General features: G+C 46.2%; 1 protein-coding gene across 1 annotated transcript in view; it reads right to left on the reverse strand.

Annotated features, from left to right (window-relative positions):
- Positions 1-21,673, reverse strand: part of TSNARE1 (t-SNARE domain containing 1) — a 352,037-nt gene extending 330,364 nt beyond the window's left edge. The window contains exons 1-2 of the mRNA XM_081205110.1: positions 21,656-21,673; positions 5,127-5,208 (exon numbers count right to left, since the gene is read on the reverse strand). Coding sequence (XP_081061236.1) covers positions 5,127-5,208; positions 21,656-21,658 — 85 coding nt within the window. The 5' untranslated portion in view covers positions 21,659-21,673. The remainder of the gene's footprint in view (positions 1-5,126; positions 5,209-21,655) is intronic.
- Positions 21,674-23,072: the final 1,399 nt, after the last annotated feature.

Below are 23,072 nucleotides of genomic sequence, written 5' to 3' on the forward strand. Positions count from 1 at the left end.
CACAAGGAGAAGGGGACGACAGAGGACGAGATGGTTGGACAGTGTTCTCGAAGCTATGAACATGAGTTTGACCAAACTGTGGGAGGCAGTGGAAGACAGGAGTGCCTGGCGTGCTCTGGTCCATGGGGTCACGAAGAGTCAGACACGACTAAACAACTAAACAACAACAACAGTTAAGGCCGGGAGACCCTGGAAAGCTTCTGCCCATTTCTGTAGACACTATTTGAAAAGAGGGACCACTGGTCTTATGTTCCTGTATAGAAGGTTTGGGAGAAGCTCTCCTGGGTCAATTGATTGCCCAAGATTAAGAGGTCTGCAAAGGCTGCATTCTGGCTTAGTTCTCCATCAGCCCTGGTGGCTGAAGGTAGTGGCAAATGAACGCCAGCACCAGGGCTTCCTGGTTCAACGTGCCCAGCGCAACCCTAGCAAGGGAAATGATGTAGGAAACCTCCACATGGCAACCAGAAAGCAGCAGAAGATATGTGTGCATGTGCAGGAACCTCTGAAGGCTTATTTGTGCATCTCACCAGGATACTTTGGAATTCTCAACGCTTTCGACATGAGAGACATTATTCATCTCCAGCCTACACAGCACATGAAGGAAAGGCCCAGGGAACAACATGGGAGGGACCTTGTTACTCACAGATGAACCCAACCAGATGCTAAGCTATTTCTGCACAGATTAAAAACAGGGACTCATTAAATTTGGCATCTTGAAGCCATCATCCCCCTCTCAGGAGCAGGGGAAAATCCCCCACCCCCTTGCAAAAATGAACTGCGGGGTCTCCAGTTCTAGATCCTTCAATTACAAAACAGTTGCTGCAATGAAAGGCACAGATGGATCTGGCCAAAGGTTAATGAAGTGCAGAATCCCATTTCCCGCAATGGCCAATCAGAGGCTTCCAAGAGGCGCAGAAACAGGGCTTGAAGGCAACAACTCTCTGCTGTTTTTTCAAATCCCCCCATGAACACAATTCACTGGGGTTCCATACCACCATACCAGTAACCAGTGACAGATCTTCACATTCCTGGATTCAGCTACTCTACTCTTCCCCAACTTAATAGCCTGCTGGATGGAACTATAGCCCAGAGCATAGGCAGGGCATGTGTTTAGGGGGAAGACTGGACTTTTAAAGGCACCTTATAGAATCACTGTTACATCTTGCAACAGTGAGTTGGTCTGTGTGTTGTGTAATAAGACATCTCCTCATGTTTCTGAAAAGTAGAGACATCACCTTACCAACAAAGGTCCGTATGGTTTTCCCAGTAGTGATGTATGGAAGTGAAAGCTGGACCATAAAGAAGGCTGATTGCCGAAGAATTGATGCTTTGAATTATGGTGCTGGAGGAGACTCTTGAGAGTCCCATGGACTGCAAGAAGATCAAACCTCTCCATTCTGAAGGAAATCAGCCCTGAGTGCTCACTGGAAGGACAGATCCCGAAGCCGAGGCTCCAATACTTTGGCCACCTCATGGGAAGAGAAGACTCCCTGGAAAAGACCCTGATGTTGGGAAAGATGGAGGGCACAAGGAGAAGGGGAAGACAGAGGATGAGATGGTTGGATAGTGTTCTCGAAGCTACCAGCATGAATTTGACCAAACTACGGAAGGCAGTGGAAGACAGAAGTGCCTGGCGTGCTCTGCTCCATGGGGTCACAAAGAGTCGGACACAACTAAACGACTAAACAACAACAACATGTTTCTGAGCACTCATGTTAAGTCCTACTGTTCTTCCTTTACGTGGGCTGAACAACATGCTCCTCAAAACATTCAGATCCCCATTAAATGCCTTGCAGATTCCACCCAAGAACACCCCAATTCTCCACAAAACATTACATTAGGCAAGAATTGATGGACATGCTGCATTTTTTGTCAATGTCCTTCTTAAATTCAATACTGTTATTTAAGTTCTTTTGTTTGAAATGCTATCTGATGAAATCCAGGGACTTGGGAAAAGAAATAAGATGGATTTTGTTTGGAATAGACAGGGGGGTTTTATTACTTATCATTTATTAAATTTGTTGTTAGCATGCAAGTATTTCCCCCCTGAACGGGCAATTTGTTTTCAGTAGTGAGGTTGGGAGCCCACATTCTGAAGGGAGGTGAGAACGTGATGCATAAATGGCCAGACAGTTTATCATTAGAAACTACTGTAATAACTGTAATTAAACTAGACACAGGAGAAGGGAGAGACTTGGCTGAGACATCTTTGGAGTCTAGTTGCTCTATTTGGGGAAGCTGATACAGGAATACCAGTTGGGCTATTTGCTTATAGGGGGTAGGCTTGCCTCCGATGTTCTCTGCTTGCACATTTCTACATAAAACAATTAACTTTGCAAAAATCACCAGTGGGTAGCCCAGGAACATCTCACTGAACGGGGGACCATGGCTCACTCCGTTTCCATGGTAGCTAACCTAGCTTCGCCATCAAGACCTGCAGGCAACATTGTACAATTCTTACCTCCTATCGCTTCAGCTCTAGTCGTTAGTGTCAAAATATGCCAGAGCTATGACAGCAGCCACGAAAAGTTGGGATAGATTTCAAAAAGTTTAAAGGGCCTTTCTTTCCCCCCTTCTTTTTAACGAAGTAAGTGTATTAAATCCCACGTTACTGAAAACATCCATAGCACACCATAGAAATCTTCTGCTGAATACATTGTAATGAAGCATTATGTGTGACTAGCTTCACCTCGGAGAGAGATCAACAAAGCACAACTCTACTTGCACAGGAATAATAAACGTGTCAATTGAGAGTTAATATGGATGAAATTGCTAGTATACTGCCTCATCGGGTCAAATCTGAACACACACAAGAATGTCTGTGCTCCCCCCAAAAATGTTTTTATATACAATCACAAGACCTGTTTCAATCTACTGGTCATTTTCAATGACCTTTAAGTTATAGGCATAGATTGAAATACAGCCAATTAGATCGACCCATCAAACATTCAAGATTTGTGGGCTGGATGGTAATTCATTACATGTTAACTCAGAGGCAAACCAATGGTGAAGTTACACACCCACTGGGATACTGCCAAGGACTTCAAAGAATAATGTAATTTGGAGGGCTTAAAATGCACTAATTGGTCCATCACCAGCTATCACATTCTTATAGCTACATCAAACTTCCTTGAAGACACTGTATCAGCTTCTTCTCACCTCCACAGCAAACTAAGTGTTCCTTCAGAAGTCTTTGAGATGACACTTGATGAACGGATGAGCTCATGGGTAGCATCCCATGCACTTGTTCCATAAGATGAAGGATTTCCATTTGCACAACAGAGCTGCTCTCCTTCTCCCCACAGGTGCCCATCCCCACCCAAAATCCATTCTGCTGGGTTGGGGGATCCCTAAAAATTATTTATGGGCTGCATAGGGAGAAGAGGGGAAGTTCTATTACAAAGCCAAAGTCCTTGTACCAACAGAACAAGATACCACCCACAGTTTACTGTCCTTTCTTGTATGGGCATAGAAAATCCATGCTTATATCAGGATTGAGTAACAAGCAGAAGAGTGATTGGGGAGGAGGGAGGAAGACATCAGCATCAAAAGGTGCCACTCTAGTGGCTTTGGGTGCTATGACATGGTATGGATGGGTCTACCTGTTCAAGAAGCATTGCTCCAGTCATGATTGGCCTGGATCGCCCATGTGACTAGTCTAGGAATCAGAGATCTACAACCTCTCCTGGACAATGACAGTTCTCTTTCTCAAGCTCTGGGAGGAAGACCTTTCATTGCCTACAGACAGCCACCCAATCTTAAACAACTCCTAACCCACAATAATACTACAACCAGACTTAACACGGACACTGGCACCAGAGCCTGCAATAAACCCAGATGCCAACTTTGCTGCCACATACACCCGGACAACACCATTACTGGCCCCAACAACATCACACATACCATCTCGGGACTATTTAATTGCTCATCGTCTAACATTGTGTATGCCATCAAATGCCAACAGTGTCCTTCAGCTCTCTATATTGGACAAACAGGCCAAACCTTACGCCAAAGAATAAACGGACATAAATCTGACATCAAGAATCACAAAACAGAGAAACCAGTAGGAGAACACTTCAATCTCCCAGGACATTCTATACAAGATCTCAAAGTAGCTGTTTTACTACAAAGGAATTTCAGAAATAGACTGGAAAGAGAACCTGCTGAATTGCAACTCATTACCAAACTTAAAACCATGGAGAGACCTGGCCTGAACAGAGACATTGGATTCTTATCTCATTATACATGACTAAGCCATGTTTCACCTTCTCACCCCTTGCCTTTTCCTGTAAGACCTATTACAGTCGTTAAGAGTCGTCAACAGGCTCATCTCAGCTATCTGCCAATCTCCCATTCCCACCACCCTTCTGAGTAATACCCCTCCCCACCTTCTCACTATATAGAAGGATCTGGCAACTTCTGTTTCAGTGTATCTGAAGAAGTGTGCATGCACACAAAAGCTCATACCAAGAACTAACTTAGTTGGTCTTTAAGGTGCTACTGGAAGGAATTTTTTTTATTTTGACTATGGCAGACCAACACGGCTACCTATCTGCAACTAGTCTAGGAATCATTAACCTCACTTTAAACCAGCCTTCCCTAACCCAGATTTTTTTTGGTGGAACTGTTAGGAGTTGTAATCCAAAAAAAACATCTAGGAAGGATTTTTGCATTTGTCTTCAGCGACATCCTACCTATCCTGTTCCATTGGGGCTGAGATGTCACAGGGAAGGTAATAACAAATACCAGAGCTTCTTCTGGTCTAGGCCAAGGTGGGAATAAGGCAAACCAGGACCCTGGACAGCTCCCAGTGAGCCCTGGGAAGTGAGGCTTAAAGTCCTCTGCAGTCTTAAAAAGGCTGGTGGCACTTCCATTGCCTCCATCTGTCAAGGGAGATTGTTGCAATATTTAAAGGGGTTCGGACTTAGAAGATGATTGATGGAAGCACCACATTTTCAGGCTACGGCAGCATAGCCTCAAGCAGAATGGTTTGTGCATCATCTGAATTAGAGTCCTCCTCAAGCCAACTCTGGAACCCAGAGGCAGAGGAAATAGCACATCATCCTATTCAATACACAACCCCCATGTATCAGGTCACTAAATTTAATAACTTAACTTGTCCTTACCTTGGGCAGAAACAATACCAAATTTTCTATGGAGGTTTCTCAAAGTCCACCTCTCCCGATCAGCCAAGATTCTCCCGACAATCTATGGAAACAAGATGGGGGGGGGGGCTGAATGAGTAATGTAGAGTCCAATTTGCCCTAAACAGATCGTATCGATCATTGAAACCAAACAGAAATTTGGTGCAGTGATTCAGATTCCACGTTGCTATGAACATCCTCGGAAACAGACCACACACTCTCTGCTTCAGCCTATGCACAGATCTAGGAAACGGATGGTAATGATAATGCTGGCCAGTCTTACAGGATGGTTGTAATAATTAACTTTCAATGAGATATAGAAGCATTGCTAAATAAACACTACAAATAAATAGCCTCTAAGGGCCTTTTCCTAGCAGAAGCAATGTGAATGAAGCTGTTCTACCTGCCCACGGACTGTCTCGCCAGAGTGGTGCGTGCTCTAGTTATCTCTCGCTTGGATTACTGCAAATTACATTTGGCTTCTGGAAAATGTTTGCAAACCGGAACACTTACTTCTGGGTTTGCAGTGTTTGGGTTCCAAGTAGTTTGAGTACCAAGGGGTTTGAGAACCAAGGTACCACCAAAACATGTTGCTAGGAAGACACGATTCCCTTTGTTTCTGGTGTTCAGTTCATGCTCCCTACTGCTTTAACTTAGATTGCCAGTGTGGTGTAGTGGTTAAGAGTGGTAGTCATGTAATCTGGGTAACCGGGTTCGCGTCTCCGCTCCTCCACATGCAGCTGCTGGGTGACCTTGGGCCAGTCACACTTCTTTGAAGTCTCTCAGCCCCACTCACCTCACAGAGTGTTTGTTGTGGGGGAGGAAGGGAAAGGAGATTGTTAGCCGCTTTGAGACTCCTGAAGGGGAGTGAAAGGCGGGATATCAAATCCAAACTCTTCTTCTTCTTCTTCTCTTCATTGCATCATTCATGCACAAGAGGCAGAAATCAGCAGCTTTGGGTGAAGTCTATTCAAAGAGAAGTGCAATATTGTTTTAAGGTGGGAGGGCAGGAGAGGGTAAATATCTGTTTGGGAACACTTGTGGGGAATGAATTGTGGTGAAGCGCTTGGAAATTTCAACTCCACACTACAATTTTTTTGCCGTTGTAAGCCTCACTTTCCTTTCTTATATGCCTTTTTGTTCCCTAACGTAGTAGCTCGCCGGAAGAAAATAAATAAAAGGAAAGTGTGTCTCAACTTGGAGCCCTACAAATTAATCAATTAAAGCTTTAGTGGATTGATCTGCCGATTAAACCAATTAAGGTTTGCAGACCTACTAATTATCAGCCTTCCCAGCCTCAAATGCTTTGGACAGGTAATAATTATTTTAAAACATACCAAAAAGGAAAAAGGAAAAACGTCAATGGAAAGAGATTAAGCAAACACTTCTCCCCAAATCCAGCCAGCTTTAAAACTGCAACTATACTCAGCACATCGAGAAAAAATGCTTCACTTTAAAAATACAATGAGGTGGGCTTTTTGGGCAAATCTTCCGCTGGTAGTCAAAAGGTGCTACTGGAAGGAATTTTTTTAAAAAATTGTTTCGACTACGGCAGACCAGCATGGCTACCTACCTGTAACTAGAACTTCTGCTGGTAGTTAAGGTAAGAAAGTGAGGGGACAAACCAGAAATGAGGGTAATTGACCCAGACTAAGAGGCAGCATGGGTCATGGGTGGCACTGTGGGTTAAACCACAGAGCCTAGGGCTTGCCGATCAGAAGGTCAGCAGTTCGAATCCCTGCGATGGTGTGAGCTCCCGTTGTTTGGTCCCTGCTCCTGCCAACCTAGCAGTTCGAAAGCACGTCAAAGTGCAAGTAGATAAATAGGTACCGCTCCGGCGGGAAGGTAAACCGTGTTTCCGTGCGCTGCTCTGGTTCGCCAGAAGCGGCTTAGTCATGCTGGCCACATGACCTGGAAGCTGTATGCCAGCTCCCTCGGCCAATAAAGCCAGATGAGCGCCGCAACCCCAGAGTCGGCCATGACTGGACCTAACGGTCGGGGGTCCCTTTACCCTTTAAGAGGCAGCATGGAGAAAAAGGTGTGGCACGGTACAGATCTTTGAGTGGTAGAGCAGTTCTTGAGGGAGAAGGGAAGCTGTGTTGTGTTCTGCGCCTTAATGCATAGAATCAGAGAACTGTTGAGCTGGGACTCCAAAGGTCATCTAATGCAACCCCCTTCAATGCAGGAATTACAGGACTTCCAAGAGGCACCTGGTTCTCTGCTGTGACAACACAACACTGGACTTGATGGGTCATGGTCCTGATGCAACTGGGTTCTTCTGAGGTGGTAGAATTGAACGTACCATTTCAGACTTCTGGGGAGCAAGGGGAGAAGGCCACTGCAATAGGAAACCAGCACAGCAAGGAGAAGGATGGGCTGGACTCTTGACGCTCTACTTTTCTACTTGCAGGGATTAAAAAATAAAATTCGGGGGTATTCATAAAAAAATCACTCCTCCATAGAACTCATTCGACCACCCTCAGAACTATCTGCTTGCGTGTTGCATTTATATCCCATGCCCCCCCCCCGCCAGAGGAATTTATGGTTATCTCCCTTCTCATCTACACTTCTAGGCAGGTTAGGCTGAGAGGCAGTGATTGGCCCGTGTTCATATCCTGCTTGGATGTAAAAATAAACCTCGAAGTGGATTTTGGGAAGGCCAGCACATCCTTTGAGAGCCAGTGTGGTGTAGTGGTTAAGAGCGGTAGTCTCGTAATCTGGGGAACCAGGTTCGCGTCTCCACTCCTCCACATGCAGCTGCTGGGTGACCTTGGGCCAGTCACACTTCCTTGAAGTCTCTCAGCCCCACTCACCTCACAGAGTGTTTGTTGTGGGGGAGGAAGGGAAAGGAGAATGTTAGCCGCTTTGAGACTCCTTAAACGGAGTGAAAGGCGGGATATCAAATCAAAACTCTTCTTCTTCTTCTTCTTCTTCTTCTTCTTCTTCTTCTTCTTCTTCTTCTTCTTCTTCTGGCATAGTTCCCTCAGCAGGATCAAAGGAGCAAGGAATCTGGCAGGGACTACTGGGCCACTCTGCTGATGGCTTACTATTTTTCCGCAAAACACCTACCGCACTACTTTCTGCTAAGAGGCTGCCTGCTGTCTTTCACCGCACTGATCCTGCCACTAATGCAGTCAAGAGGCACCTCTGGGTGCCTCTGTCAAGCATTTAAAGGCAAAGATCGGCAGACCTCTCCCGGCAATACGAAAACATGGTGTGATCCTCTTAGTGGCCTAATTGCCACTTGTCCAATGCTCCCCTGGCCTCGGACTGTCATTTTGCAGATTTAATATGCATCGAGGCTCCAACGACCCCTCTTAAACTCTCATGTCAGCATGCAAATGGAGTTTAATATAATTAGCCAGGACAGGAAGGCAGGGTCAACCGTGTGTTTTTATCTGTCATGCCAGACTCTTAATGCAACGTTCCAAGCCATCTAAGGTACATCCCCCACCATCCCTGCCCAAAGAACCTTTCAGTTTGAAAATAGGTCGCTCTTGAATTTAAAGGCATAGAGACCGAAGGAAGAAATGCCCTTGTAAAACTGGTGAGAGAGGACAAGTGGAAGGGACCAAGCATTTAATATTTGCTTGGGCAAGAGATTGTCACACATCTCATAGTCAAACTATGGAATTTGCTCCAACAAGAGGCATGGATGGCCACCAACTTGGATGGCTTTGAAAGAGGACTAAGCAAACTCATGCATGAGAGAGCTTTAGATGACTACCAAACCCGATGGCTATGCCTTACTTGCTCTCCCCAAAAGATTCCATCAACGGGGTCTCTGAAAAATCCTACACATCACTTGGGAAGACAGGTGAACTAATACCAGTGTACTGGAAGAAGCAAAGATCACCAGTGTTGAGGCAATGATTCTTCAACATCAACTTCGTTGGACTGGTCATGTTGTGCAGATGCCTGGTGATCGTCTTCTGAAGCAACTACTCTATTCTGAACTTAAAAATGGAAAGCGTAATGCTGGTGGTCAACAAAAGAGGTTTAAAGACTGTCTCAAGGCAAATCTTAAAAAATGCAGTATAAGCACAGAAAATTGGAAAACACTGGCCTGCGAGCGCTCCAGCTGGAGAACAGCCTTTACCAAAGGTGTCACGGGCTTTGAAGACACTCGAACTCAGGACGTAAGGGAGAAACGTGCTAAGAGGAAGGCACACTTGGCAAATCCACACCGTGATCAACTCCCACCCGGAAACCTATGTCCCCACTGTGGAAGGATGTGTGGACCCAGAGTTGGCCTCCACAGTCACTTACGGACTCATTGTTAAATCCGTGTTTATGGAAGACAATCTTACTCAGCTGCGAGTGATCGCCAATGGAAGAGAAAGAAGACTGTCAGAGGCAGCAATGCTTCTGAACAGCAGTTGATGGAAATCACAGACAAGGAGAGAGCTCTTGTGCTCAAATGCTGCTTGTGGGTTTCCCACAGGCATCTGGCTGGCCGCTGTGAGAACAGGATGGTAGATTAGATGGGCCATTGGTCTCAACCAGCAAGGTTGATGCAAACATGCTACAGAGCATGACATTCAGGGCTAAACCATTCACTGAGCTACCACTTCTATTCTACCTTCTGTTTAATATCAACGTTTTGAGAGGCTCTACTGCCAAGTCTAAGGGATGCAGGTGATGCTGTGGGTTAAACCACAGAGCCTAGGACTTGCCAATCAGAAGGTCAGCGGTTCGAATCCCCGAGACAGGGTGAGCTCCCATTGCTCGGTCCCTGCTCCTGCCAACCTAGCAGTTTGAAAGCACGTCAAAAGTGCAAGTAGATAAATAGGTACCACTCCAGCGGGAAGGTAAACGGCGTTTCCGTGCGCTCCTCTGATTCGCCAGAAGCGGCTTAGTCATGCTGGCCACATGACCCAGAAGCTGTACGCCGGCTCCCTCGGCCAATAAAGCGAGATGAGCGCTGCAACCCCAGAGTTGGTCACGACTGGACCTAATGGTCAGGGGTCCCTTTACCTTTTTACTGTCAAGTCTACCTGGCTTTTATTTGGCTGTCTTCTCTTCCTGGATGTATGGGAACAGGAGTAGTCAACAGTGTGCTTTCCATTTGCAGTTGGACTCCAGCTCCCATCAGCCCCCGAGCAGCAGGGTCAACAGTTGGGGTGATGGGAAGTGTAGTCCAACCATATCTCAAGGGTTGGCTACCTTTGGAATGAAGCCCCTTCCTCTTCTCCTGAGATTGAATAGCTAGAGATGCTTCAGAATTGTTCCAAATCCCTCAAAGGTGCAGTGTGGATGCCATGCTTGCTAAGTTGGGGAGTGGAACTAAATAATAATCATCCTATCATCCTTGACCTTGCTTCTGAAGCTCAGTTTGATGTCCAACACAATACATCACATCCGTCAACAAAGAACTTCATGGCAGGCATGTGAAAAATTGGTCTCTGCTACCAAAGATGGTGGGGATTTCGTAAGACCCTTGGGTACCACATTTGCAGTGGGGTGGACAGAACCAAGCAAGAGGAACCCCCATGACTACTGCATAGAAGCTTTCAAGCTGCAAAACCCACCCAACAGAATGTTGCAGAAATTACATGAATCATCGTGTTGTTATAGCAACGTCATCCCTGCATCGGATCTAAAAACCCAGCACAGTTCACATAATAAAAAAGCATTAGGTAAAAAAAGATATATAATGAGATAAAAATGGATTGGCTCAACCTTGCAATAACACCCACGCTTCCCTTTCCAATACCACCACTTCTGAAAGCATCTGAATTTTTGATATTTAAATAAGGGGAAAGAAACCTGGGAGAGAAACTAGAAGAGGCGGGGGGTTGTCAGCTTTGCATGAGGGCCACTGCCGTTATCAAAACTCAAATCCCATTGTTACCTACAGAAGGAATATTCCTATTTCGGCAAGTGGAGAAAGAAAAATAAAATGATAATGCCACACAGAAGGATGTGCTCCGATTCATAATGCTAAAGTTTCATAAGACTGGCAGAACTCCCTAACAACCACTTGCCACATTATATAAAGAGAATGGCCCCAACCAGCTGCCGTCCCTGAACAGGGAATGTAAACACGACTAGGGAAATTGCATGTGGGGAGAAGGGTGGACTCTGACCCCACGACCCCCACAATATACCCACGTGCATCAGCCCCTGTGCACTTCAGCCCTCACCACCTCACATTGAGTGTGCACCTACCCTCCCCATTCATTCGTATTCCCCACTCAAGTGAAAGCAGATGAACAGGCCTATAGCCTGTCAAAACCCTGGAGTCCAGAAGTGGCTGCAGAGTCTCCAGCTAAGACCAGGTTCAGGTCCCTGAGCCTGCTTCTGGAGAAGAAGAGAACATGGCCCTATGATCATCTTCTGAGGCCCTTCTTCATGTGTCTCCTCCACAAAAGGTCCAGAGGAAGAAGAAGAAGAGTTTGGATTTGATATCCCGCTTTATCACTACCCAAAGGAGTCTCAAAGTGGCCAACATTCTCCTTTCCCTTCCTCCCCCACAACAAACACTCTGTGTGGTGAGTGGGGCTGAGAGACTTCAGAGAAGTGTGACTGGCCCAAGGTCACCCAACAGCTGCATGTGGAGGAGCGGGGAAGCGAACCCGGTTCACCAGATTACGAGTCCACCGCTCTTAACCATTACACCACACTGGCTCTCAGAGGGTAACAACATGAAAAAGGGCCTTTTCTGCAGTGGCTCCCCCCGTTTGTGGAATGCTCTCCCCAGGGAGGTTTGCCTGGCACCTTCACTTTGCACCTTTAGTTCGCTAGGCAAAAACATTCCTCTTTAACCAGGCCTTTGGTCCCAGGTTCAAACCCTGGAGAGTTGCTGCCAGTCAGTGTGGGCAGCACTGAGGTAGAGAAGCCAATGGTCTCACTTGGCATAAGGCAGCTTTCTGTGTCCCTGTGTCATTTTGATCTTTCCCAACTGTGTATTGTGGAAGGTTTTCCCTTCCACTTTTGGACCAATACGGCCTTTTAGATAAACGTGGCTATTCCAACGAGTCCAATGTGAGAGGCACATTTAAATGCAAAATGCGCTGCTGTTACTCCTGCGAACCAAGAATCATTTTGTAAAATAAACCTACCAATCACATCAAGCAAAATTACTAGTGAAAAGCTGATCAAAGAAAGCGCATTCGTGCCACTTGGCTTCAAGTTGTATGCTGTCAACTACACAGGCTGCACATAACTGCCAATTCCGGGAACAAAAAGTAAAAAGTATCGCTTTACAGCACATGCATAAGGAGTGTGACATGAAACAAATATGTACTCTGCATTATATTATCCCCTCAAAGGAAGCACAGAATGCCATTCTGAAAGCACCGGTTTCAGTAATGCCGGAACGTCAGGTTAGTATCGTTACGCAATGGGGTTCTAAGCATTTACTCAGGTTCAGTTTCCCTGAAACAAAGATCAGTGCAGACTGTGGTATCTTTAGGATATACAGTGGTACCTCTGGTTGCAAACAGGATCTGTTCCGGAGCCCCATTGGCAACCTGAAAGAAATGCAACCCGCATCTGCGCATGCGCGGCTGGTGATCCGCCACTTCTGCACATGCGCGTGACGGCATTTCGCGTGTCTGCGCATGTGAGGGTGGCGAAACCCAGAAGTAACCCTTTCCGGTACTTCCAGGTCGCCGCGGGATGAAACCTGAAAAGACATAGCCTGAACCGAACGTAACAAAAGGTATGACTTTATAGTTCTACGGATCCAGCACAGAGGCAAGCAGGTCTCTGTGTATCCAGTTCCCAGCCTGTTTCCAGCTCACACACATACAACTCTGGTTACTGCACTCCTACCTAGCAGCTAGGACAGTGGGTGGAGGAAAGGCCCACCCATTAGCCTTGAGGGCACCATCCCTTCGTTGCAGCTCTTGCAACTGAGCTCATTCTTTTGTGATGTTGATGAGGGCACCTAAGTGGCCAGCTAAGGTCACTGCCTTGCGAAGAAGCTTGTCCCACTAATTCAGCAACAGGATCTACCATTAGATTCTAATCTTCACTGGACTCTGGGAACTGGAAGGGATTCAGGGCATAATTCAGACTGAGCTCCCAAACCCACAACAATATTCTAATGAACATTAACCAGAATTCAGTTCAGGGAGCAAAACCACCACCACCACCCTGATTCTCCCCGGGATTTTCAAGGAAATCACATCCCCTAGCAAAGCATTCCTCTGCTCTGAGAGCCTTTTTGGTTCTTCCTACTGAATTATTTCTAAGGAGGCCTAGTTCAAAGTCAGGTAGCAAATCCGCTCCAGGTGGGGACCAGCATGATGGACATTCATCCATGCCACAGAACACTACCTACATAGGAAAGCTAGACAGTGATTGCAGAGTCTGAATCAGTTCATTATTGGGTTATGAATTCAGAAGATACATAAGAACAGACACGGTTCAGCAACTGAGCTCTGCACACAAAAAATCCCAGATTTGATCTCCAGGTAGGACTGGGAGAGTACCCTATCTGAAACCCTGGGGAGCTTCTGCCAATCAGTGTAGATGATACTGAGCTAGATGGACCAATAGCTGCAGGGCATTGCAGAGGGTTGGACTAGATAATCCTCGGGGGCCCTTCCAAGTCTACAATTCTATGGTTCTATGGTCTGACTCTGTGTAAGGTGCAGTGTTAGAAAATCAGCTATATAAGCTAGGCACCAAATGGCTCATTAAACCAAGGTTGTTGTGTTGTTGTTGCTTAGTCGTTTAGTCGTGTCCGACTCTTTGTGACCCCCTAGACCAGAGCACGCCAGGCACTCCTGTCTTCCACTGCCTCCCGCAGTTTGGTCAAATTCATGCTGGTAGCTTCGAGAACACTGTCCAACCATCTCGTCCTCTGTCGTCCCCTTCTCCTTGTGCCCTCCATCTTTCCCAACATCAGGGTCTTTTCCAGGGAGTATTCTCTTCTCATGAGGTGGCCAAAGTCTTGGAGCCTCAGCTTCAGGATCTGTCCTTCCAGTGAGCACTCAGGGCTGATTTCCTTCAGAATGGAGAGGTTTGATCTTCTTGCAGTCCATGGGACTCTCAAGGGTCTCCTCCAGCACCAGAATTCAAAAGCATCAATTCTTTGCCAAAACGGAATGTCTAGTTGCCATTTGGGGGGCAAGATGGCTCTAAAGCAGGCATAGGCAAACTTAGCCTGCCAGATGTTTTGGGACTACAACACCCATCATCTCTAGCTAACAGGACCAGTGGTCAGGGATGATGGGTATTGTAGTCCCAAAACATCTGGAGGGCCGAGTTTGCCTTTGCCTTCTCTAAAAAAAATTTTCTTCAAATGATGGAATGGATGATTGATTCTTAGTTAAACATCTGGCTAGTTCAGATGAGAACCTTCAGCTGGGTTAAGAGCTCTGAGAACTTAAAGATGAGAAGTCCCTTCATCCAGGGGCAGTCCGCATATCTATTGGCCAATTCCAACCTCTTTTTCTTAAGGCTGACTGCTCCTGCTCAGGCTGCACAGAAAAAGCAATTTGATTCCAGAAATGTGTTCTGATTGTGCAGATAAAATATCACTGACAGGGTATTAGTGTGTGAAAACAGTCAAGTTCCAAGGATCCCCAGGCATGCATCTCCAGATGGTGGAGACGCCAGGCATCTTCACCTGGTCGCAAATGGTTGAAAGGCAGGTGCAAAATGTGCCTGGTGCTTAGCTGATTTTGAACACTGCTAAGGCGGCGTGGGTGGCATTGTGGGTTAAACCACAGAGCCTAGGGCTTGCTGATCAGAAGGTCGGTGGTTCGAATCCCCGTGATGGGGTGAGCTCCCGTTGCTCGGTCCCTGCTCCTGCCAATCTAGCACTTCAAAAGCACATCAAAGTGCAAGTAGATAAATAGGTACCACTCCAGCGGGAAGATAAACGGCGTTTCCGTGTGCTGCTCTGGTTCGCCAGAAGTGGCTTAGTCATGCTGGCCACATGACCAAGAAGCTGTACGCCGGCTCCTTCGGCCAATAAAGCGAGATGAGAGCCGCAACCCCAGAGTCAGCCACGACTGGACCTAATGGTCAGGGGTCCCTTTACCTTTATGGTGGCTATGTTCCTATGTAACAAGAGCCCTGCTGCACCAAACCAAATATCTACCAAGTCCAGAGCCCTGTTTTCCACTACCACCAAGTAGGTAACATGCAAGTGGCAATCAGGATATGGAGACAAGAGCTATCTCCTGTTGTCGCTTCCAAAAGCTGACATTCTGGCTCCAACCATCAAGTTCCAAATCGCCATTACAGCTAATAGCCACCGATCAAAGGGCTGCTGTTTCTCTGTCAGGTGAATGAGTCACAGAAGATAAATAAGCTCTGTCTCATGAGAAACACTGGGTCCTCCCACATGGTATCTTGCAGGCAGCAAGTCAAGTCAGGGAAAGGTAGGCACGTCTAGACCGTAGAGAATCAATTTATAACATACTTGAACTGAAAGCCCGTTTTACAGTAGCTGTAGAATCAGCCCCAAATTCCCTGGTAATAGACAATATAAAAAAGTGAATTGTCCCCATGCACCGAAGCGTGTCAATTGTAATTCAAGTTATAGACCAAAACCTTGCTTTGTAAAAGGTGTGTTTGTTAAATAAAGGCCTCTGAACACTTGGGAGAGCAGGGGCTGAACAGTTATAGGGAAGAGTTGTAGTTCAGTGGTAGAGCCCCTGCTGGGCATGCAGAAGGTCCCAGAAGGTCTCAGGTCAAAACCTTGGCGTCTCCCAAGATATCTGGAAATGTGCTCACTCTGAAACCCAGGAGAGCTACACAAATGTAGAAAATACCGAACTACAGAATGAGGTCCACTTACAGAAGAAGACTTTCCTGCACTCTCCTCCCCCAGCACATCCTAAATCTGCTAGGCTATGAAGTGTTGGGGGAAAAACCAATAATATATTTTGGGGGCGCACATAGGGGGAGAAGAGAGGGAAAAGTCCCATTGTATAATTAGTGGACCTTATTCACTGTACACATATACCACTGAATCCTACCCACCATGTAGAATCAGATAAGAAGTGTATTTTTATAGGTAATTTTAGTATGGCTAAAATTTATGTATGTATAAAATTTATATAAAATATGTATAATATATGTATAAAATTTAGTATGGCCCCCACCTTTACTGGGGATAAAGCAACTTCGCTTTACTTTTTCAAAGGGGGAAAAGGATACCAAAAATCTAAGAAAAATGTGCAGAACAACAACTTCAAACGTAGATGCCTGAAGCCTTCCCAAAGAAAACCCACTAGTTTAATCAAAACTCTTTTTGCTTTCCTCAAAAGCCATCAGGTGTTTAGACCAAAGTGGAGGAAAGCAATTCATTTGAGACAAGATGCTAGTACTTGCAACTCTGATTTCAAAAGACAGCGTGAGTAAACTGAGCTATATGCAGCACTGGTCTGACTCAGTATAAGGTAGATCCCTACTAACAGACTCAGGAGGCCAAAGAGAGGAACTGTCAGGACCCTGATTCCTAGCAGTAACTTGGACACAGACATAGAGGCTAAGGAGAATTGAAATCATGAGACCTAACCACTGAACCACAGGCCTCTGAACCTGGACCTCTAGAGATCAAGAGGTCCCTTCCAAGTGTTGCAATCCAGGAAGCCCAGACCAAGGTTTGGGGCAAGTACTCTTTGGTGAGAGAAACCCAGCAGAGATCTCACATCACAAAACATGCAGCAAAGAAAAGTGTGGAGAGATAGGCTGCAAAACCTTTAAAATGTGCCCTCTCAGTGAGCCCCCAAAATATTCCCCTTTCTGAGCTATCCTACTTCCCTAGCATAGAGACAGACCACGTGTTTGGTAAGTCATAAAATTGTTTACTTACAAAATTCTTCAAGGCTCAGATGAATGTGCATTTCTGTGAAATAGTCAGGAAAGATGCACAGGCAGTCAAAATGTTGCTTTGTTACAAAAGTACAAGTCTCTAAAGTATCAATAGAGAAAAATGCTAGTTTCATACTCTGCTCTTGTCCGAAGCAAAAGAGGTTGGTTAAAGCCAGGTGGCAGGAGTGACCAGCTCAGAGTTCTTTATGTACTGAAATCCATATGGAGAGAGAGAGAGAGAGAGAGAGAGAGAGAGAGAGAGAGAGAGAGAGAGAGAAATAACAAAATTTCCTTTCAATATATGAAGTGATGTCATAGGCTAAGCCTGGCAAGACAGCTTACTCTGTCTCAAGTTCAGGTAGCTAAGAGCTCAGTAGAGAGTCCCACTGGAACAATGTGTGTGCTCCCTGGGCTCTGTCCAGGGTCCTGAAAGACATTCTCCTATTGTTTCAATTGCTCAGAATCTTCACATCCTGTCCCAGAGTGTTTGCTGGATTTCCATCTCCCCTGTCATGTCCATGGGCAGGATAGAGCATTCTACTAACTTCTGAGCACTTTGAGACAGTCCACTTTGAGAATGCACCCTTGAATTTGGATAACGTAGAAAGTAGAGAAGGGTTTGGAGATGTATGTAGAAACTAGTCTACTGTACAAAGGTAACATTCACATCCATTATTCTTTCCCCTTTTGTCTCTGAGTCCATGCACCAGAGAAGTCTGGGAGCAACCAGGACAGGCACTCCCCACTGGCACATGGATCTTGGAAGGTGGCCTAGAAGGTTCAGCCCAGACACTGAGGTCCACCTCCAAGGACCTTCTCGTGGTTCCTTCACTGCAAGAAGTGAGGTTACAGGGAAGCAGGCAGAGGGCCTTCTCGGTAGTGGTGCCCTCCCTGCCTGCGGAACGCCTTCCCCTCACCACCACCACCAAATGTCAAGGAGATAAGGAACTGCACAACTTTTGGGAGACATCAGAAGGCAGCCTTGTTTGGGGAACTTTTTTAATGTTTGACATCTTATTATGTTTTCATATGTGCTGGAAGCCATCCAGAGTGGGTGGGATATAAACAATACTATTATTATTATTATTATTTATTATTATTATTATTATTATTATTATTATTATTATTATTATTAGCTGTTTGGAAGTGGAATAGACTCCCTCAGGAGGTGGAAGACTCTGCTTTCCTGGAGGTTTTTAAGCAGAGGTGGGATGGTTATCTATCATGGATGCTTTAGCCAAAATTCCTGCATTGTGGGGGGGTTTAACTAGATGATCATTGAATCCCTTCCAGCTCTAAGATTCTATGAATATTATGGTGGCCCTTGGTTTGAACAAAATAAAATGGAATGGAGTGATAGGACAGAAGAGTCTTTGCAAATCCAGTGATGGACAGTTTCAATTACTGCAAACAACCGGCTCGCAAATGATCCTTCACACACACCAGTAACCCAAAGCATACGATGATGTCCAACATGGTGAAGCATACACCAAATTTTAATTCAAAGGGAATGATCAGTGTCCCACCGAACACACAACTGGAATTCATGACTCTGGTCCTGCGTAAGCCAATGTTGTTTAGACTCCCATTAGCCTCAGCCAGTATAGCCAATGTTCAAGAGTGATGGGAGTTGTACCCAGGACCATCTGAAGGGGACGTCATTGGCTACCCCTGGCCCAGTCCACCGAGAATGGTACATTCTCAAAGCCAAGATGCAAGGTAGATCTTCTGCCAGATTTATTTTGGGCAGAGACTGGAACACAGAAACACATTTCTACAGCAAATGGCCAGACGTCTGAATGACAGAAGTTCTGCTCACATCATTACCTGGGTATCTGCCTTTCCAAATACTGCTCTCATCACTTATTCATCTTGCCGCATTGCTGAAGGGACTCTTCACACAAGGGAACCACCAGGGAACAAAACTCAGTGACGGATTCCTCCGTTAAGTAAAGAACTATATTTGCTGAATATTTAAAGTGCAACACCCCTGCAACAAAACGGCAAGCTCCACATGGCTCCATCAGCTATTCCTTCTCCGTCTTCCCCTACCACTGAACCTTGCTCAGGGGTTGAATGCATAAAGTATCCTCTAGTCATCGGGGAAAAGAGACATCACAAAAGCCTTTGGTTTACCAAGCACAAGTCAAAAAGAGGATACGTCTAACTGCCAAAGCTATAACTCCAGGGAAGGCTCATCCATTTTAAGCACTTGTACTGCCTCGTGATCACCTTGTTATGACCTTGCAAAGGCTCTCCAAGTTATTCTAATATTGCTTTAGAAAACTTGGAAGGCCGTCAAAAAATTATGCTTTTTCCACCTAATTAAAACATACCTGTGGAAGGGTCGCTGCTGTCCCCATGTGACTTACTGAGACACCGGTCTACAAACTACATTCAACAGAAGACGATGGGCCGTTCCTAAATTATGATATTGGAAAGCAAGAGGAAATTTTCTCACTAAGATGCCTTGCCCACCATGACCAACCTGGACTTTGGGGTGTGCTATAGCTCAGTTATTGTATATTCATATTTGTTTTATTTTGTTGCATTTCTATTCCACCTTTTTCTCCATGATGCTAAAGATGGCGCACGTGGCTCCCCCTCTCATTTAATCCCCTTAACAACCCTGTGAGGTAGGGCTAGGCTGGCCCAAGGTCACCCAGTGAGCTCCATGGCCACACAGGGCATTTGAATCCTGTTCTCCCAGGACCTACTCTAACCACTACACCACATTGTCACTGTGTAGTCATGGTGAGGCCCAATTCAGCACTATTTGTCATCTACATGTGCACATCTCATAGCAGCCTTGCAAGGATTGCTCAGGAGAAAAGATGATGCAAGGGTAATAGAGTTCTGAAAATTTGAGAATTGCTGTGTTTGACTATTCTAGGTCTCATGTCCATGATGGATGAACCAACATTGCTGGAGAACTGCTGAAGGCAGAAGCCCATCTTGCAGCAGTCATCAAAACTAGAACAGAACATGCCATGTGGCAAGTCCATCCCTTTGTAAGGTGTGGCTCTTAGGTCCAAACCGTTCTCTTCTCTGGTACAGAGCAGGTTGTGCCGCTTTCCATCACTAATAATTGGTCTTTTCCAATACTTGGTCTTCTCCAAGGCTCCAAAATGGAACCATGGTTTCCTGTAGAGGGGCAGTATCATGATGCTGAGATTAACTCCCTTCTCCAAGAGATGAGCTGGAGGGCCCAGAAGCTGAGTACATGGTGGCAATGCCCTTCTGGCCTAAGGATGTCATACTGTCATCTTCTGAGTCTTAAAACTCCATCAGACGTCTCAGTATAACCAGTCTCCCCTGCTTAGATATAACTGCTGCTCCTTTATAAGGCTCGGTCTTAGGCTGACTGTTGCTGAAGCAACATCTGAGCTCTGCTGTCTTATAACACAGTCTAAGTCCTGCAAAAGGCCTCACTTCAGCCTCGCCTTGGATGAGATCAGTGCTCACATCATGACAGGAAGAAGGTTTTTTTTTAGAAGACCACCAGAACCTGCTACTTCCTGGTGCCTGCTGGGACAATGCTGATATCCTGGGCTGAGAAGTAGGAGGTGTTTGTGACTCAAGAGCCAGTGTGGTGTAGTGGTTAAGAGCAGTGGACTCGTAATTTGGTGAACCGGGTTCGCGTCTCCGCTCCTCCACATGCAGCTGCTGGTTGACCTTGGGCTAGTCACACTTCTTTGAAGTCTCTCAGCCCCACTCACCTTACAGAGTGTTTGCTGTGGGGGAGAAGGGAAAGGAGAATGTTAGCCGCTTTGAGACTCCTTCAGGTAGTGATAAAGCGGGATACTAAATCCAAACTCCTCCTCCTCCTCTTCTTCTTCTTCTTCTTCAAGATCCTTAGGACTTGGGTCATATTACACAGAGGCCTAGTGGATCCCTGGGATCTAGCGGACCCATGCCCCAAGGCCCTGCAATACTGAAGGAGAAAGGAAATGGAACAAATAAATAAATATCTACCTAGTTCAGTTTAGGCTTCCTGCCAGAAAGCCAGAGGGCCTTTATGCTGTTTTTTCTGAAGAGGAAAGTCTTTCGCGTCAACATAATGGCAACCGACTGCAGCATAATGAAAGTTCATGCATTTTGGTAGAGCAACGGGAGAGATTGAAAGAGAAGCACCAAAGAGGCAGAGGACTCAGGAATCAGAGGCGTGCAAGTTGATCGGAAAAGAGGCAATCTTTCCAGGATGTTGGATCCAAAACCATTTAAGACCTTACCAGCAAGGCTGGAGGACCTATGGCTCTCCAGAGAATGTTGGACTACAACTCCTATCATCCCTGTCCACTGGGCCAGGCTAACTGAGGTGGATGGAAGTACAGCAACATCTCAAGGGGCTTTGTAAGTACCAGCAATTTGAACCGGACTTGGAAGTGAGGAGGTGCTGGAACCTGACAGAGAACCCACCCACCATCTCTGACAACAGATAACCTGGTCTCCACCTACAAAATACCCTCTGGAGGTCCAAAATGCAGACCCTACAACCACACACACTCAGCTAACTTCTATTAAGGGCCTTACAGCACACTGTAAGAGGAGGAAGGTTTAATCCATCAGGCCATGGTCTCCAGCATCCGCAGTGGATTTGACATGCAGGGATGGAGCCCTACGCCCACCCATCAAAACTGACTGGTCTGTTGGAGAGTTTGATAGGGACAGAATGGAATGATTGTGTAGGCGTTGAGATGGCTAGTTCACAGGGTAAAACAGCTCCATACCATGTACTGGGGATGTCCCCAGAGATGCACTTTCAGGGAAGACCATCAGAAATGCTCAGAGTCTTCCACCGATGCAGCCACAGCTTCCCAGATGCAATTCTCACTCTCGCAGCAGCTGAAAAATGCGCTGGCAATGTCACCGGAACCTCCACGGCTGTATCCATGGAGAGATTTTGCTTTCTGTGTTCCAAAACAATCTATCTATTCCAAAAACGCAGCATCTCATACTTCCCCCCCCCCGTACATGTAAATTAGCAGTGAGTCAATGGCAGGGGAGGAAACTGAAGCTACATCTCCCAGATTCAAGGAAAACAATCCGGCTCCTGGATTGGGAACAGTCGGAAGGAGCCCAGTTCTGGCTCCCAGCAGCCCTACAGATTTTGAAGAGAGCCAAGTCAGAGTCTTGCAACCGAGAAAAGAAAAACGGCTTTTCCAGTTGCACAAAGACAAGAGCAGCTCTTCATTTTCCAGAAGGGTGGCTGCGTAAGTCCGGAAATTACGCACGGCGCTGAGAAACTGGATAAAGTTTTTCTCCCTCTCTCATAACACTGGAAAGTGTGACATGCAATGAAGCTGAATGTTGGATGATTCAGGACAGAGAAAAGAATGTGCTTCTTCTTGGAGCACAGAGATAAACTGTGGAATGCATTCCCCCAGGAGGCAGTGATGGCATACACCTGGGTGGCTTTAAAAGAGGTTTAGGCAAATTCATGGAGGAGATCCGCTCCACTTCCCCATGGGGAGGAGCTGTGGTGGACCGCGTGGCCACCCACTCTCCTCCGGGGGCGGGGGACTTAGTCCCCCGCTGCCCGGGGGATCCCAGCCACATCAGTGACCAGCCAGCCAATCCGCTGGCTGGGGGGCGTGGCTGCGACCATTTAAACAGAGGCGTGAGCAGGAGGGCTTCCTCTTTGGCTCGCTTCCTCGATCACCCTCCCTCCCTATTTTGCAGCTTTTAGTCAATGGCCTTGCTAGGGACCTCGGTTGGTCGCCATTGAGGGGCTTGGTAGGAATTTTTCCACCTGGAAAATTGGCACAGGGCATTTGGTTTTCGCCTACCACATAGAAATCGTCACAACTTTGTTAGGGTTGCGGTTAGGCACTGCTTGACCTTGTGATGGGATCCGCAGGATTTTTGCATTGGGTCACCCCAAATTCACCATCAGATCGCATAGCATGTCCAAAAATCACCCACCCACTGTTGTGTGGGGCCGCAATGGCACAAAGAACAGATCCACATGGATCCTCAGGATTTTTGCATTGGGCTACCTCAAACTCACCGTCAAATCACATATCATGTCTGTGGCCACAGCATGAACCACAAAAATCATACATCCACTGTTTCGTTCAGAATATTTTTTTTCTTGTTTTCCTCCTCTAAAAACTAAGTGTGTCTTATGGTCAGGTGCATCTTATG

The sequence above is a fragment of the Podarcis bocagei genome (assembly GCF_964188305.1).
Source record: "Podarcis bocagei genome assembly, chromosome: 8".
Lineage (NCBI taxonomy): Eukaryota > Metazoa > Chordata > Lepidosauria > Squamata > Lacertidae > Podarcis > Podarcis bocagei.